The sequence below is a fragment of the Agelaius tricolor genome, unplaced genomic scaffold, assembly GCF_023055355.1.
Source record: "Agelaius tricolor isolate 1412-34295 unplaced genomic scaffold, bAgeTri1.0.p SCAF_16, whole genome shotgun sequence".
NCBI classification, from domain to species: Eukaryota; Metazoa; Chordata; class Aves; order Passeriformes; family Icteridae; genus Agelaius; species Agelaius tricolor.
The window spans coordinates 5506366-5525371 of NW_027269276.1; the positions used below are offsets into that span (position 1 = coordinate 5506366).

The following is a 19006-nucleotide window of genomic DNA, read 5'->3' on the forward strand; positions in this document are numbered from 1 at the left end:
AAGGGCTTTGGAGCTTCCATGGATGACTTGTCCCTGAAGTGTGTGGCTGTCACTATTTTCAGCACTAGTGGAAAACTCCAAGTTTTGTCCCATCCAAGGAACTTTTATCATTCCTCCCATAGAAAATGGTGATCATTTTCCTTGGAGAGCTCAAAGGATCCCAATATGATAGAAACCACTCAAGGAAATGTTGTAAGTGTAAATGTTAAATAAAGCATAAATAGAAAAGCAGCTTATCTTTAAACATAAACATTTAAAGGGCATATGCAAACCATCACTGCAAATCCAGTGGCCTCTATAAGAGCAATGACAACAAATAAAAATACACTGAAGCTTAATGGCTTTATGATTGCTCCTGCTTAGTGGTTTTTTCCTCCCACCAGTCCATGGTGAGATTGCTTTCCAGTTATTAGTGCTGCCACCAACCAGTCTGGTGGCCTCTTGAGATAAAGAAGCTTTTTCCAACCCTGCTTGGGTTGGAAAACCCAACACTGCATGTGAGCAATTCAGTTTCTGTCTCCAACAGCATCAAGTCACTATGGGTAAGATTGTGATCCCCTTATTCCCAGTGAGCAGCACCTCACAGGGAAATGCCCCAGAGAAAGGCACAATGTCAGAGGGATCCTGGGCATCAGGATCAGGGCCTGGGAACACAGATTCCAGACAGTGAAAACAAAAGAAAGAATCCTTTATATTGTGTGGCTTCATTACCCAGCAAGACTATTTTCCCTCCTCCAAGAGAAATAAACAGATCTTGACATTCGAAAGGATTTATTGTTCAAATAATTTCCAGGAAGATAGGCGAGATTGCTGAAGACAATGTTGTTGTTTCAAAGAAATGGGAGAAGAGACAAGACTTGACTGAAACTGAGGGAGGATAGATTCTGGTTAGATTAAAACTTATAATTCCATAATGGTAGAAGATTGATCTGATCAACTGTAGAGTATTTTAAACACATGTCAGGGTTTCCTTTAAAGAAAAAGATGAGCAGGGCATTGTCCAAAGGAGGCCTGGAGCTCAAGCACAATGTCACAGAAATAATTCCCCCCCATTCCTCCCCCTATCTTGAGAAAGAGGAGAATTTAGCAAATCCTTTTGGATGGTTATCTCTATCAAAGAGACTATTTTTCTCCTCCCTCTGCACAAATACCGGAGCAGAAAGGTGACGAAAACCATAGCTCAGTAACCACGCTGAGTGATTTTCCAGATCATTTTTAAGTAGGTCTTTTCAGGATAATTTTTCCTCAATCATTTTATCCTTCTGACAAAGAATTTGGGCTCCCCTCTCTTCTAACACTCTCTCTCCCCCCCTCCTTTTGTGGATTTTCCCCAGATTCCTTATCTCCCTTATTCAAAAGTCTCTGGTATTGTATTCCCAAAGGGAGCACCCAGCTGCTCTCAGTGTCACTCCTTGCCTCTGTTGGTTGTGGCCATTCATTACTTACCTTTTGAACATCAGATGGTACCCTGGAGAGGAAATCTAGTAGCTCATTATTGTCGATGGCATAGGGATTTCTAAGCTTCTTAGTAAATTTATTTATGCCTAGGATATAAAAAAAAAAAAAAAAAAAAAAAAATTAAAAAAAAAAATAAAGACAAACAAAATAATACGAGCCTTTTCTACTCCCTCCTTCTAAATTTGTTCAGGCAAGGTGAGAAAGGGAAAGGGAATTCACAAGTAAAAATTAGTGTGAAAACAGTGCCTCAGACTTAAAGCCACACACATGCTCCCTGTCACGTGGAATCACTCACAAGTGGGTCCTGGAGGAAGTAGAGGACATCACTGATAAAGGTATTTCTCTACTTTGGGGACCATGTGCTGCCAACAACGTGGTGAAAAGTGACTGCAGCAAGAATTCATTCTGGGGAATACTATAGGGAGAATACACACAATGAAAGCCAAGTGTGCTGTCAAATCTGCTATCCTACATGACCAACTGGAAAGCTCTGAAAATAACTGGGAAAAATTTTCCTTCCATCTCTTCAGAAAATGAAAGCTTCCCTTCCCCATCCCTCATGGCTTAGCCCCTTTTTGCAGAGCCACATTGACCAAACTGTCCATATTATGATGCTGTGGGACAATGTAAAACCTTATCACAAGGTTTACTTTAATTTGATCTTTGTGTAAATAATTAGGCTTATGAACTGCAGCAATAGCAGTCCATCTCCATGGACTTAGAAAAGCTTCAGTTGGCAGAGGTGGTCCCTAGTCTGGACAGAAGATCCATGGGACTGAAATGTTCATGTTATTGTGAAGTTCATAAGGTCTTCTCTTGCCTCTCTTAAGGTCTTCTAGGTGAAGAAAATCAGCTAACCCATTTTAAAGAATAGCAAAAAAATTCAAATGTTGGTTGCCCCTGAGGATCATAATACAGCATTCAATTCCATCATGCCCCTGTCCAAAACCTCATAGTGGTTTCCCTGAAAGTGATTTCAAATGTGATGGCTGCTCCAGCCTTCTCCTCTCCCTGAAATGTACCTGCTTCACATCTGAGATTCAGCTTTTAAGCCATATACTTGTAGCAAAATGACAACACAATTTTCTGTGTACCTGATTTTTAAAAAACAGAAAATACCATAAGGTCTTTTGAGGCCTTGCCACAGGGTAGTTGTTTAACATGTATCATATCTGAAGGCCCTGTCACTCTGGATGATGTTGAATGAATGTATAGTTTTCATGTACTCACCATGTCTTCCATACAAGAACAACAATATTTCCTTACTGAACTTTTTACTCCCAGCAATTTCTCCCCTTTCTTTTTGCCCTTTCTTTTGTTTGATTTAATCCTTTATTTCTTTGTTGCTGTTGCCCAAGAATGGCTTTTTTTTTTTTAATGCCACCTTCTCATTCCCTCCCTTTTCTACAGCCAAGACAGCAGCTGATGGCCCAGCCCCAGGGGTCACAGGGGGTCCCTACAACTCAGAGCCACATCAGGGCTGAGCTTCTGCAGCTCAGGGAGGATTTACCTGCACTGTGCTCTCCACACCTCTCTACCTCAAGGCTGAGATAAAAGTTAGCACCCTAAATAAGACAGGAGGTCATTTGGAGACGTAGAAATCCTTCAGCAGCTGGAATCATAGAATGGTTTTGGAGGGAGTCTTAAAAACCATCTTAATCCAGCCCCCTGCTACAGGCAGGACACCTTCCACTAGACCAGGTTGTTCCAAGCCCTGTCCAAGCAAGCCTTGGACATTTCCAGGGATGGGGCTGCCACAGCTTCTCTGTGAGCTCACCACCCTCACAAGAAAGAATTTCTTCCTGGTATCTAATCTAAACCTGCCCTCTTGCTGTTTAAAGCCATTCCTCTTAGTCCTGTGCCCTTGAATGCCATCTCCTTCTGTGAAATATGACCTCACATTTCTTCATAATGCCACCAGGAAAGTTTTACTTTTTAAAAGCTCCTCTGTGTGTATCTTCATACAAATACTTTCTGACCCATGACAAAAGGAGATGCTCAGTGTTTCCCACTGGGCACAGCCTGTCCTGACTGCCAGGATACTCAGACCCAAAAGGCTCCCAGGGTCCAAATCTACATGGTCCAGCTCTGCAAACACATCTTGTCCACTTCCTACCATTTCCCAGCTGGAGAGCTCCAGCACCAGGAAGCTAATTACTTTCCTGCAGAAGAATAATAACACTGAAAGTAGCTTATCTAGGCTAATGCTCTTCTTGTGGTGCTGTTGGAAACTTATAAAGAACCCTAAGAAAAGCAAATTATCGGATAACCCAGGGGGGAGAAATGGTAATTTTAAGAAGTTCATAACATCTTTATTCACCTCTAAGCAACAGCACTTGTTTGTCTGTGTAACAGGTCGTTTAAAGCTTGTTTGATTTCACTCTGTAGACATATATTGTATTTATCTCATACAAATGAGACCCAGCGGAGTACTTACCCCAGATTAAAACAATGTACCTCAGTGGTATAAAATACAAAATAACTGTTGCTGCTGCCAGGACCAAGCAGGCCAGGACAGAGAGGAAAGGCACCGTCCAGTTGAATGTGCTGTAAGGAAAAAAACACAATCCCTCTCAACATTCCTGTTCTTGGACACTGTCTGTTCTCTGCTTCACAATAATAATTTAATGACCCCTTTGCAGTGCTCAGTGCAGTCAGATATGCTGTAAATTGCAGACACTTTGGAAGGTGGATAAGTAGATTGCTACATCTGGATGCTAGAACAGATTAAGGAAGATACCTGAGAGGCAGCTATCGCAGTAAGGGAAGACAAGAGGAGCCCTGGGGAGCTCAGTGAAGTTGTTAGGCATGTGAGTTGTTTTTGTTTCTTCTTCTATGTGTGGCACTTGTCACACGTCTCTGCTGGCCACTCAGCTCTCCATTATTCATGGGCAGATTATCTGATCTGGAAACAGGGGTGAGCCAGCTCCACTGGGTCACAGTGGAGGTGACACAAGGTGTGTGTCCAGTGCACGACCCAGGTGGGGCAGGGAGCCAGAGTCAACCCCAGCAAATAACTTGCATTGGACTGATTAGGATGCCAAACTGTGAAAGAGCAGTTCGAGTAATTTCTCTATGTAACATTAGGGCCATAATATTCTATAAAAATCTCTCTACATATCCATACATTTCGTCCTAGATCTTTACATTTCCAGCAATTCTTTACTACACTGAGTATAGGATGCTGGCTGGGATAAGCTGTAATAAGCCAGCAGCAGCCCAAGCTTCTGCATTCCAACAATCCACATCAGATCTTTCCCAAGAGGAGCGCTCTTGAAAGGCTCAGTTACTACAGCATTTCAGACTTTGGCCACATTGCAGTGAAAAACAGGATTTTATTTCACTCAGACCTCTCATCTGCAAGTCGATGATGGACTGAAGGTGAGAAGCCACTGCTAACACATCTTTGGAATTACTTTGTTCCCCCTGTGCCATTGTAAGACATAAACCTATGCCCTGCACCAAATGTTGAGATACCTGGACTACAAGGATGCCTGCTAGTCCACAGGAGGATTTATGGATCTGGGCATCTCTGTTTCACACAATCTGCCTGCTAACTTCATCATATCACAATGATGGGGAGTAGGAAGAAGAGAGAATGAATCTGGACCACTTATCAGGCTATAAAATAAGACAAACTTCCCTTGACAGATAAAATTAATAGGACGCTTCAAGAATTACATTTAAGCTTCAATAGACGTATTAAATATTAAGTAAAAATAGGTGGGAGAGGACCCATCATTATCAATCAATGTAGCTTAAGTTAAAGCAAAAAAAAAAAAAATAGCAAAACAGCTCAATTGAGTTAAACTATGAAAACTCCCTATGATTGTGTAACTGGAGTGACAGACGGAAACTGTAGCACAATTCAGTCTGTCACTTACAAAAAAAACTTTGATAGCAATTTTTTAATGGCACATCACTGCCGAGCTACAACAGAATCCTTCTGAAATTACATCGGGCGTCCACATTAATACCCAACGTGTTCTTTAAGGCCATTGTTAGCAAAATGAATACAAGAATTAATAGTGTTTAAGTGCTTGGAGTCTTCCTGCCATGCAGCTGGGCAGAACAGTGCCCTGTTCATAGACTGGAATACATCTCTGGGCCACTTCCACCCCAGCTGGGGTGTCCAGTGTGGCACCACAGCACATGTGGTTGCTGTATTTTTAGCTTGAACCCAGCTCCTCATTAAAGTGAGGCTCGGTCACAAACCATCACTTTGTGTTCAAAACAGACAACAATATGGATCAATTAAGCTCCAATAAAGACTGAGTTATAAAAGGTTTGTGTGTGTTTGTCTGTGGGATTTTTTTTATTTTTTTTTTTTTAGGCTCTTCACCTCCCTCCTGACCTGTAAGGTCAGGAATACCCTCTGTGTGTCCCCCCCTGCCATGGGACCCTGAAAACCCCCTCTGGGCTTCCTCGTGGCACCAGCAGGAAGCAGACAGCTCAAAATGGCAAAGACAGAAGAAGATCAATGTGCTGGCCAGGGACACAAGTGAGTGGTGACCCCAACAGCCAGGTCAGGATGGGGAGGGCATGGGAAAGGCGACACTGACCATCAGTACCCACTTTCTGTGATGGGACTGAGAAGAAATGCCTGATGCTTCTGTGACCGCATCTTCAAGCATCGTCTGTGGCACCCATGACTCCTCACCCCATCACAAAAAAGCAAAATTCAGGCAAACATGAAAGCTGCATCAGTAAGGACACTGCTTCTCCTCTTCTCTGTGCTCTGCAAAGGTGTTTTGGAATAAAAGACTGTAAGAGAAGAAGCAGTGGTGGGACTGGCCAGCTTATCCTGCTGCACCTTGCAGCCATTTTTGGAGCAAGACAATTACTCCACCTTGATCCTCCTGGTTCTGATTCATTTCAAATCATGGTCAAGCAAGAAAAGGTTATTACTTACTTTTTAATCCTCTCTCCAAACGATGCTATTTCTTCCAGGATGCTTTGAACAGCTATGATGATCTCTTGGACCATGTGGATTCTCTCAATCAGCCCCTTTTTCTCAGATTCCTAATCAAAAGAAACCAGAAAACCAAAACTTTTAATAATTTGCTAGGGTGTTCATAGACACATGGTGAAAATAAGATTTCCAGCACTGCTGATCCATCCGTGACCTCAAGTATTTCACTGAAGGAAGCACAGAACAAACACCCTGGGTTTATCACACAGAACCAACATTATTTGTATAGATCCCTGTATTTTCTTCCTTTTCCTCAACACATGGGCAGAGGTTTCTTCATCTTCTAACACAACCTGACTGCAGGATCTCAACCAGGATTTCACACAATTGGATGCCAAAGCATAAGAGGTGCTGAGAACCCCTGGTGTGGAGTGCTGGCTGCTCAGTGCTCCACAAAAACAAAAATATTCTTGTGCAGAACTTCTAAATATCACATTTCTGAGTTTTGTAGGCCCCTCGCAGCCATGCTGGTTTGTGTATATAAATTAGCAGCAAGATAGTGAATGCAATATTTTTGAGCATTCTGTATACAGAGACTTATTATTTTACTGGGGAAAAAAAAAGGATGAAAGGAAAAAATGTCATTTTCCCTTTGCAGCGGCCATCTCAACTTCATTTCTTACTGCTTATTTTAGGCAGCAACATTACAGGACATTACTACACATGTGCAGAAATAAAAAGGAAGCACAGAATGAATTAAAAATCAAAATTACTTAAATCAGGCTTGAAAACCAGTATACAATTATCAGCATTCAGCATTTCTTTGCCAGCAATCTAACACACATACAGGCATGCAAATTGGCTTGGTTGCAGATATTCTTGCAAGAAATCAGCAAAACATTCACTTATTACAAAATGCAGAGCCCTGGACACTGATTTTACATCACATTTAGACACTTAAAAATCAGTCCAATTTAGAAAAAAAAAAAATTTTAAAAAAACAAAAAACGAACCAACAAAACATTTTAAGCTGTGTTTTAACCAATCTGTTCCCAGAGAAGGGAGATGATGGTAAAGAGCATTTTGTATCCGTGGCCCACACCAGTCAAGGCAGAGGAAAGGGTGGGTGGGAATGAGCAAGGGCCAGAGACTTTTGCATCAACACTGCTGCAATTCTGCCTCTGGGTTCTCATCCACATCCCTCCTCCATGCAGGACAGGGTCAGAGGCTATTTAAAGGTCACACAGGGCCACAGAGGTGAGGGCTTTTGTTCCAGCATTTTTGGCATTACCAAGCTGGCAGAGGGTCTGTATGGGGCTGAGAGAGGGCACCACTCTGCAGAAGGTGCTGGAATAACCTGTGACCCTTCCCTGGATGCTGACAGGCAGCCATGGGAATGCAGCCCTTATCCCACTTTGAATTACTTACTGCCCATTTCTCTTCCCAGCAATTTTTGAGTTTAAAAAGCCAGCCAAAACCACCACGGAGTTATCAAGCTCCAGACATTTGAATATTTGCCTTTAGGTTGCAAGTCAGTGCACAATGAATAGAAGCAGCATTTTAAATAATCACACATTTGGGTGTGAAAATGAGTATTTTTACATTAATAAAACAACCAACAAAAATGAAACCCTTGGGGTGTGAAATAACCCCAGAACAAAATAAATAAATAAATAGTCAGTTTATGTGAAAATAGCACCAAAAAGTCATTTTCACACAGCTCCAGTTATAATCTCGTTAGGCTCAAATGTAAATGACACATTGAAATTATATTTAACTATTTCCTCACTGGAATGGTACAACAGTGCTTTGGCCATAGCTGGCTTTTTTCCCACCAAACCTGGAAGCAGAAGCTGAGGAGCAGCTCATGGAAAACCAGACAGTGGGAATTTCATTCTGTCCAAATTCAGGCAGAGGGGTAAAGAAACCACTTAAATGAAGTGATATTGCAGGGCAAGCCTACTCTTGCTGCCCAGAGCTGCAAGGCAGATCATCTGCCAGCTCTGCCTGCATCATGCTGACTTCATTTACACATCCCCGATGGAGCTCAGAGATGTGGTGATAACACAGTTTAACCAACACAACACAACACAACTCCTGCTGCAGCCACGAAGCAGAGCATAAAATAAAAATAAATAAACCAGAAACTGCCAGTCCCTAAGTTATGACAACTCATGCCCATGCTCACCTGGCTGCATGCTAAAATCACTGATGCAAATATGGCCAACCAATGAAAAGGCAGAGGGAAACTGGGATTAGAAAACCTCGCAAATAAAATTAGTTATTCGAGAGAAAAATAGGCTGCAACTGTGTGTATGCACGATGGGCATAACTGTTTGAAAATCCTGGGAATTTGTCAACGTCATTTCTTTGTTATTGCTGTTTGGTTCTGGAAACCTGCAGTCTAAACACATGGACAGGATTATTAGGTCACTGCTTAAGCAACGTAGAAGCAGACAAATGAAGTACAACAAATGGGATTTTCCAAATTTTTTAGACTTTGGAGTGTTGCTTATGCTATGTGAAGCCAGCACCTCAGAAAACACTGTCAGAAGCAGTAAGGGTCCATCAGGATGAAAGTCACTGGACCCTTTTATCAGTAAATGGGCAACTGTCATAGAGAGAGCTGTATTTGAACACTACCATGTTCATAGAAAATGTAAAGAAAGAATCCAAAATGCATCTTCCACTACACACACTTTCTCATCCGTGCAAGGTCCCACCACCCCGACAATTCTTCTCCATCCTCTCCAGGTGTCATTCCTTTCTGATTTCTCTTGGACTCCATGTATTATACTGCTTGAAAACTGGATTTGGATACCCATAGCTAAAGATCACAGCTCAGAAGCTTTTGCATTAATTGAAAACGAAATATCCTGCCTATTTCTGGCATTATTTCCCTAAAACCAGTCGTGATAGCTTCCATTAATTCAAGGCCTTTGTCTCCTTTATTTCTTAGCTGATTACAGCACTGTGGGTGGACCAAAACTGGTCCTCAGCCTCTGGGAAAGAATTAACTCCATCAAAATGAATTTACAGCTGAGAATTAATTATATAATCAGTGTGTTACTTCAACTCTTCCTTGCATATCCTGATTTAAGAATCCTTCATTTCTACATTAATTGCCTGAACAAAACCACAAAAGGGGGTTTACAAAAGATTAAGCATGTCAGGGGAGGGGAAAAAAACCCAACAACTCCAACCAAGACCCAGCAATTTCAGAAATTAAGTCTTTTGTCTCCAGCTAACATACACCAACTTGAACTCTGAAATGAAGAGACCAAATCTCTGCTGTACAGGAAGATGCTCCTAGATTTTTCTATTTCTCAAATATGTAACAGTTAAACAGGACATACAAACAGACTTTTAGGGTCAGTTGCAAAAGAAACTTTCGCACAACCACAGCATGGAGGGGCTCCCAAGGCTGAAGACTTTAAAAGAGTGGGAATCTGGGGCAGACCAGGACAGGATGTCCCCAGCACTCACACAGCAATTCACAACGGGTGAGCTGCAGCAGTCAGAGCTGGTCTTGCGAGGGAAAATCCTAAGAGTTATGGGGGAAGACACTGAAGGCAAAATTCTTCAATCATCTGCTCTGGAACAAAGGCCAAATGCCACCCATTAGTGCTTCTTCTCTAGCCAAGCATCCATTACTGAATTCAAAGCCTGGATGGTGGAGATCCCCTAACTTCTTTTGATCATTTGTTTCCATGATTAATAGCTTTCATCTTTACAGAAAGCTGTTTCCTATTTTTTAAATCTATCCTTCAAATATTTTTCCTCTGAATACATCCAAACCAGCAAGCAACGCTCCCAAATGCACAGACAAATTTTGCTGTTGTTCTCTAAGTGTATTTCTGATGTATACTGCAAGTATCATCAACAAGGAAAAGTTAGGCTTGAAGCCATGGGTAAGTTCTACATAATTCTTGCTCACTTGGATTTCATAGAAAACACTTGCAGAGAAAAATCTTGCATGCAACTTTCAAACAAGTGGTATTCATCAGCAGATTTCTGGCATGCCAAGGGGAACTCAATATATAAAGCTGAGGAACACTTGGGGGCAAAGATGAGGAAAAGGGGAGGAGAAAACATAAATATGGATTAATGAAAAGGAGGAAGAAAACAGGATACAGGCAGCTCAGTCAGGAATGAAAATCCTGAATCTCTTCGGGGATTGGAAGAATTAGTCTGCCTAGCCCTGGGCTGGCCTAACTTTCAGGATTAGCTTTCTTACAGTAGCTGTCTCATTATGCTACTGCTGCTACAAGCACATTAGGGTGATGTTTTACCAGGATTTATCTAATGTACCAGTTATTAATTCTTCAGTGTATTAGCAACAAACAAGATTGATGGAAAGGGAAAAGAAAGGAAAATAGCTCAGGCATGCATTCCTTTTTGCTCCACTATTATTCTGCTTTAAAAAAAAAACCAAAAAAACATGCTGTAGTTATTTAGGGAAAAGCAGAGCTAGGCAAAGTTGGATTTAATTTGCAACTGCTCTCTGCTGGACTACAAAACTCAGACCTTACCGGTGTCCAGCAAAAGCTGTGCCAAAAAACATCTCAGGGCCAAAACACTCATCCACGAAGAACTTCTGAAACCAAAAGGATTTTATTGGGCATAAACAGCAGACCACTGGCCTCTGTTGCCAGCAGGGAACACTTCACAAACGCTCCAGTCTAGCAGCAGAACGAAGCTCTTGTGGGAGGTGGCAGCCATGGAGTGACAGACAGTCTCTTGGTAGCTAAAATGAATTCCAGGCAGAGCTTTGCAAGCAGTCACCACAGCAACCTTGAACTGGTTCCTGCCTTCCGTGGGAGCCAAGGGCTGCCGAGAGGAGCCCAGCGATGCGCCTTGCCCAGCGATGCGCCTTGCCGAGAGGAGCCCAGCGATGCGCCCTGCCCCGAGCTGCAGAGTCTGCTGCGTGCCGAGGGGAGGACGGGCACGCGGAGGGGACGGCTGCCAAACTCTGAGCAACTGCCTCGTGCAGCCCTGAAACTGTGCATCACAGGATCTTTTTGTTTATTAACACCATGCTGCAAATGTGCCTGCCTGTGGAAATTTAGCGGATCCAAGTGTACTTGAAATAATTACCAAATAGAGGAAATGCAACACATACAGGTCAATTTATGCTCTCAGTTAAAAAGGTGTGAAATCTGGAATAATTCCACCAGAGCCAATAGAATCACTTCAGACTGGTATGAAGGGGAGCAGCATCGGTCTTAAAAGGACACATTTGGGAGGAAATAGCACATCATCCTGCAGCTCAGGCTGGGGAACACTCCCTGAAGGGCAGAAGATGACCACTCCATGCCTTGTCCAGCCATACCTGCACTTTCTCTGCCTGTATTAGATGAATTTCATCCATACACAGGGGACCAGCAAAAGTCTCCTAAGCCAAGCCCAAGAAGAATCTTATGTGAAAAACTCTAGGTCATAATTCAGTTTCTTTCTCTATGCACAGGCATGAAATGCAGGTAGTTTAAGAAGCATTTTCTGTACATGCTCACGTTTTCATAGACATGTAAAGCAGCCCAAAGTCCACTGGTATTGCCACAAGTTTTCAAGCAGTATCACCAGTCACAATAGAATAAAACACAATTCAGGTGAGGAACACATGCTTAAGAAGCAAGAATAAATCCTGAATGGAGATAAAAAGTCATCAGTCATCTTTCATTTAAAAACTGGAAAGGGAAAGAAAATAAATTTTGTCAAAATAAGTGCTTTCTCCTGGAAACACATGAGACTTAAGAACAATCACATGGTTATTAGACTTAAAACTACTGGATCATCATCTATAATCTAGGTAATGACCTTCAGAATTTGGGGTACAGGAGAAAGAGGTATCTATTCATATATCTGACCAATTTAAAAGAAAATTTAACAATATTATAAACAGTTGGAATTTTTAAGAGAGGAGAACTCCCTGAGGCTCATCTTCTGGGTCCAGTGACCTGCCTAGTCACTTAACTACTTAATATTTTTCTAGAGATTTAGAGAAGTTGCAGTGTTGGCTTTTACCTACATCTAGGTAGGTAATTCTCCTTAAGAGGGAGAATTCTCTACCACCATTCTCTCCACCACCTCTAAACCTACGGATGGGTGGCTCATGGCACTGATGTAAGAACTGTGCCAATTTATGGGATGCCTACAGATAAGACCAGCCTTGGAAAATGCTGCTGTGTAAAAAAGATTTAACAAGAGACCGTTTAACTTCCAGTTTCTTGTACAAAGAAGGCTCCCAGGAAAAGAGCAAAGCAAAACCACAGCAACCCCTGCACTGGGTGTTCTTGCCCATAGTTTTGTGGAGGACATGGATGCTCCTTGTCAGTCTGAACATACCCTGTGTATCACAGGGCATTTTCAAGTCCTTACCATCACTTCTCTTCAGCAATCTTAATGGGGGATGTTGAAATATTATATTGCAATTGTTGTATTGAAGAGAAAAAGAAAAAAAAAACTAATGAAATTATTTATACTTCCAGGGAAGAAAACAATGAGATGATATTGTCTTGAATGACCTTTCCTAAGTATGGGGATATAGCATCTTACACAATAGACTCTTGGTTCATGTTTCAATTACTGACCTTTACTGCGGAGAAAATTAATGCAATTTTCATCGTAATCCACCCGTACAAATAAGATCCATACGGAAGGTTTCCACATGCTGAATCTAACTCAAATGGAAAATGTCAGCTCTTTGCTACTGGATGGATTTGACTTTAATTTGTTCGGCTGGAGTCTTTTTGAATTGTGTTCATCAAACTTTGTATATCTTTGGTACCTACTTTTGACAGAGAATTTCCTACATTAAAGGCATTAAGTTTTTATTCTTTGGTGATTTTCTTCCACTTCTGTTTTTTTTCCAATACATGAGACACTAAACATTTCTTGGAAGTTGCCAAATAACTTGGCTTAAAGCCACAGTATCATTTGGTTCTTCCCTGCTACATTGCACTAGCCAAGCAGGACTACACTGCCTCACCACAGGACAAAAACTCTTAAAAAAAACCCCAAAAAATCAACAAAAACCTCACAGAGGAATTGTTGTTGATTTACTTTTGTCTCTGATTTTCTTTTGAATCAGTTACCAGACCTGAAAATAGTAGTAAATTAAGCTTTGTCTGTTATGGAGATGTAAACCATTATTCAGACAATGGAGAAGACTCCAAGGCTCTTTTCAGCCAGGTGCTATGACACGATCATTCACAGGGTAACTGTCTGCTCTTGAAACTCCACAGTCATTATCAGAAACAGAAAAAAAAATTAAAATAAAAGAAATAGAACTGGTCAACAATCAGACAACTTAAACTGAGCTGCATGCAGCTTGTCTATACCTTCTTACTGGCAGACCAAGGATGCTGCAGTGATGCAATTTTAAAACAATCCTTACTCAGGCTGACAGAGCCCAGAGCTGACAGGACACAGCCTGAACTCTGTGTCCAAGATGGCACAAATCCGAGAAGGCATTTATCCAGGGAAGAGCTGGTGCCAAAGGGACAGAGCACTGCTATCTTTTACAGCCCTCCATGCTGGTATGTGGGGAGGGCAGAGGGGGAAAGGACGGGGGAGTCAGCAATTAAGCCCTGTCATTTAAGACAGATAGTCTAGGTGGAGGGAGTTAATCTGCTCTTGGGTTTTTGAACTAAGTGTCTGTGTATTTATAATTTGTAAACAGTTCATCTCTTCGAGGGTGTGTTACAATTCCCAGAAGCACGGTCTGTTATGTCTAACAGGCAGCAGAACCCAGAAGGGCTCTGTGTGCAAGTATTTTGATACAGCAGGATGACAGGAAACAGAAACAGTGACCTCGTACACCACAACCCAACTAGCAGATTTCAACTTTGGGAGCTCTTGTATTAGGGAGGAAAAAAAAATACACAGACTTCTTTTTAAAGTAGACTTGTCTGTTTAAATGTTGACATTGCCATGAGATAGTGTCATAAAATTACATTTTTCTTACACTCCCCAGAGAGCATTGGCCACCCTCAGACTTGGAAAAGTGTCTTAGAATGTTCTTAATGTAATTAAAGATGTACATAATGTACTTAAAAGATGCAAGTCATGGGAGTGCAAGTGCAGCCCATCACTGCTGCATGGGGGTACACACAAGGCACAGTAAAGACATTAAGGCAATTCTGCACAGCACTGGCCATGGGACCAATGTAGGGGCTGGCAACTGTCTCTTCTGGCAACTCTGTGCCAGAATTCCATCCATAACAACTGTAATGTTGGGATGTAAAGTGTTATCTTCGTGAGAAAGCCTGCTGGGGGTATCTGGTGTGAGAGGCTTTAGCCAGTGCTACCAGCCCTCTGTGTCAGAGTCCTGGAGTTTGTGTGGAATGGAGACAGAGGCAGCTCCCACTACAAAATGGCAAGGCCAAACCATCAACAGCTCAACGCTGACTCCCAGGAGTTTTACCAAACCTGCACACTTAGTTAAAATAAACCAAGAAAGTGAATGACAGTGAAGCTGTTTTGGGGGAGACAAAAACCCAAAGTCATGAAATCCATATTGAAGTGACCCAGTTGTATTTGCACAAAGAGAACCAGAGTCACTGGAGTTAAATGTAGGGTAAATGTAACCTAGAATATCTTAGCAGCAATGAATCGATTGCACATCACAGGAAACAGAGGATTTGATACCTATTTATTACATTCTTACTTCCCTTTTCCCACCTCAGCACTTGCAAGGGAAAAACAGGAACATTAAAATAGAAGATATAAATGGAATTGTTCCAGTGAATAAGTTACACCTTCAGGCATCACACAAATAATACGTACAAGTGTCTAGAACCAGGTACCCACTAAATAGAAATTATTGACTTCTATAGATATACAGTATTCTTTTGAAAAAGATGCAACTTTCCTTTAGCAACTTTTGGAGAGTTTCAGATATCGGTCCATTCCCTTGACGAATTTTACAATACAAAGAGTAAATTATAAATGAGAACATTTAAACAACTACTGTGTGTTGCAAGAAACCTGTAATTCAGCTGGATTGCCGAAACTTCACTTTGTAACTTTGATGGATTTCTGGTTGCTCATTAAAATATAAGCACAGCAGAAGAGCAAGTTACATTTAAATAACTACTCCCATCAATTAGTCTGCTGAGCTTCAGTCCTAGAGTCTGTGACTGAGAAGAGTTAAGGTGCACTTGCTAGCTGCATTATTGATTTGCTTCTTAATGATCAACAATTTCACTGTAGCATTTTTAAAACATAGAATATTCAAGAAGAGTCTTATTAACTTAGTATGCAATTTGAAAGTTTCACATCCCCTCATGAACATTTTCTTCCTAACAGCTAATGTTCCTTTGCATGCTGTTGCTCGTTAAATAATTCCTCACCTTTTAGCTTTAAAGTATTTATAGATTATCAGATCCTCCTTCACTTACTTATGTTTTTTCAAGCTGTATACATTAAGTTCTCTTAATCTTTCTTCGTATGTCATGCCCTCTAATCCTTTTATCATTTGTCACTGTGGTTTGATAAACTTGGAAAAAAATCCAATGAATTTTTCACAGTGAGAAGAATGAGTAAGTATGTTCCAATAAAATAAAAAACAGGCCTTGCCAATTCCAATTCTTTCCACATTTCAGCTGCTGAACTAAAACTGGTTTTTTTCCCAGGATCTGAAAGAAATGTTGAGAAAATTCTAACCAGCCCTCCACAAATGACACCAATTCTGGCCTACTGAAGTGGAAATGCCAAATGGTTTGGGGAAAGCCATTAGTAGGGAACGTCTACCAGCAGCGAGGGGGGATTGCACATCCTTGTGTACATCCCTGCACCTCCTCCACCACACACACCCCTGCTGCAGGAGCACATTCATGAGCATCTGCCCACTGCAAGGCCAGGCACAGCCTGGCACTGCTCAGAGTCAGCTCTTGTTCAGCTCTTGCACAGGTACCGCCACTCTGGGGTGTTACACAAACCAACCCCTTCCTACTTTCAAACCTGCCAAGCAGCAAACTGCTGACAACTGTCTTCCCAGTTAATACAGAGAAGAACTGAAGATTTATAGAGAGATTATTTGTTTGTGTTCTCCCACCTGCCCTCTGATTCTAGCCAACACAGCTGTGAGATATGCTTACCTTATCATCTTCATCCTCGTCTTCATCCAAGCCCATAAGCTCCTGCAGAAGCAGATGTCCATATTATAAAACACAACACTTATTTTTTAGTGACAGGCAATGTTCAAAAAGCTTATGATACTCCCACAAAGTTTCACTATACAATTTTCTCCCACTTCTATTGAAAGTCATTTAAAAAACCCACCACTTTCTCCTTTCCAAACCAGTGTTTTATATTCAAGGACCTTTCTTTTTTGTGGTATTCTGAACAAAGCATGCAATACCCTATACAAATTTTAAGTCTAAATAAAGCACTAGTGGCTGTGTCCAGTAATCTGAAGGCAACAGGCTTTCAAACACATTGCCAACTTTTACTATCTGTAAACAGCTTTGTTCTCAGTCTTGCAAATGAACCAACTGGTATGTCAAGGCTGAGGACTCTATATTCAACTTGCTCCATCCCCACTGCCACAATGACTGCTCCCTCCCTTTAGGGCCATTACTGAAACATTAGACTTTAGAAAACACATTAGTATGAACATAATCAATCTCACATAGAATCCCAGTCAGATTTCTATGCAGCATTATTTCCTCCCTTTAACTTCTGTGCTGACAGGTAGGACAGAAAACAAAAGGCTTGGCGAGGGCTTGGAATTAGGAGCACTTGGCTTTCAATTCAGGTATTTAACAAGCTGAGCCTTTAACAGGGTCCTCCAGTTTTTTTCTTGGTTATTTAATAGCTACATTTGAATCTGTGTACTACAAGTTTAAATACAGCAAACATGCAAAGAATGTGAAGAATCACAATAAAAAGATGTTTTGAATTTAGGGTTTCTTAGGGGGTTGGGTGTTTCTCTTTTGGAGTTTTTAAATTTCTTTTTTTCCTCTGAATAGCAGTTTCATCTAGGATGTAAAAGGTACTCAGAGTTCAGATAGCCAGATTTATTCTTTGGCTCTTTGGAATACCCTGAGCAGCTGAATTAACACTGATCATGGTTTAAATTTCTATAGAAGCTCCCCATCTGTAAATCATAAAACATTTTACCAATATTCATGAATTTAGCCTCCTGGCAAGTGGATCAGGAGTACAAGGTTAATACTGTTATTCACATTTTATAGCACAGAAATCAGAGAGAATTTGAGGTTCACTTTTGCAAAGACTCTTGCTTGCATTCCTCTGTATACACAAAATGTGTATGCTGGCACACAAAAACCAAAGGCAGTGAATATCCAGCCAAGGCCTGAAGAAGCAAAAAACAAATAAATGACTGCGTAAAAAGCATTGGTATTTTGAAGAAAACCTTTTCTCATCTGCAGGACAGATGTAACTGGGGCTAGCACCTGATTGTCTATTTTTGACCTACAGATGGTTAGAATCATAGACACACATAAAAAAGGAATCAGGTAATATTAAAGGCACTTTGACTACTTGTTCCATATGATCCCAATCCTGCAAAGCACTTTGGCAGACGTGTGATTTTGCTTATGCAAAATGCACCCCTGAATTTCATGGCATGGCACTGCTTACAGAATGTGCGGCAGGAAAAGAGCCAAATTCCTGATGGACCTTTCTTTAGTATTACCACAATTAGCTGTATTTTTAGAAATTGCCTTTTTGCAGTGTCCATGTGATGGTCTGCTCAATTTTTCTGTCTCATGTGAGACTCTCCTCACCTGAACATGCAACAAACCACAGGATGAGGGAAGGGGCTGGAAGGCACTCTCTATGTATTTTATTTCTGGGTAGGTTATTATTGTTATTTTTTACTGCCTTTTGTATTAAAAACAAAAACATCTGTTAGCCTGGGATTCTCCCACATGGGAAGTTCTGCTTTTCTTGTTGAAATCAAGTAGTCACTGAAGACACACAGTATCTTTCTGCATTATTCTGGACTTGGCTGAAACTGAAGAAAGGCATTTCTTTTACCATGTTTTCAAATTAAGCCTCCTCTGGTCTGGATAATGCAACTTCTCCTGTTTTCTAAGAATCTTTCCACTTGGGAGTGGATGAAAACTAAACAAGGAGCAAATTTTCACATGAAAACTAATAAACATGCCATTGAATTTTTTTATTCTAGGATATTACGCCTTTGTGTAAAATCCACTTGACTCATTTAGGTAAAGGTATTCTTCATGGTTACCAATGTCAATCATCTTTTAATCAAAAGTTAGAAGGAAGCTATCCTTTGACTTCCATTTCATTACTGTATTTATTTCACTTTTAAAAACAGAATATTATGGATATTCATTAATTTACTCCCCTGTCCAGTTCTAATTACCATTGTTAAAGACAGTGGTCAACATCAAACAATCATTTTATACCCCAACAATAGAACTTTGTCACACTTGATGGTTATTTCTGTGTCTAAACCTTTCTTTCTCCCAAGTTAAAATCCAAAGCCTAAATTTCTGGGGGAAACAAAAAACATTTTTGGGTCTTTAAGAGCTGATGGGAAAGAGGAGTAAAAGCTTCTTAAGACTTCAGATCACAGGACAAGGCTTAAAAGAACTACATTCTCCTTTGGATTCTATTGACTTTCCTCTTCTGTGAAACACG

At 41.0% G+C, this 19006-nt stretch overlaps 1 protein-coding gene across 4 annotated transcripts in view; it reads right to left on the bottom strand.

The window, feature by feature from the left end:
• Positions 1 to 19006, bottom strand: part of MCTP2 (multiple C2 and transmembrane domain containing 2) — a 125372-nt gene that overhangs the window by 3509 nt on the left and 102857 nt on the right. For all 4 annotated transcript variants that reach the window (XM_071441274.1, XM_071441271.1, XM_071441275.1 and 1 more), the window contains 4 exons: positions 16471 to 16512; positions 6371 to 6480; positions 3896 to 4005; positions 1447 to 1544 (listed from right to left, as the gene is read on the bottom strand). In XM_071441274.1, the coding sequence (XP_071297375.1) occupies positions 1447 to 1544; positions 3896 to 4005; positions 6371 to 6480; positions 16471 to 16512 (360 nt within the window). The remainder of the gene's footprint in view (positions 1 to 1446; positions 1545 to 3895; positions 4006 to 6370; positions 6481 to 16470; positions 16513 to 19006) is intronic.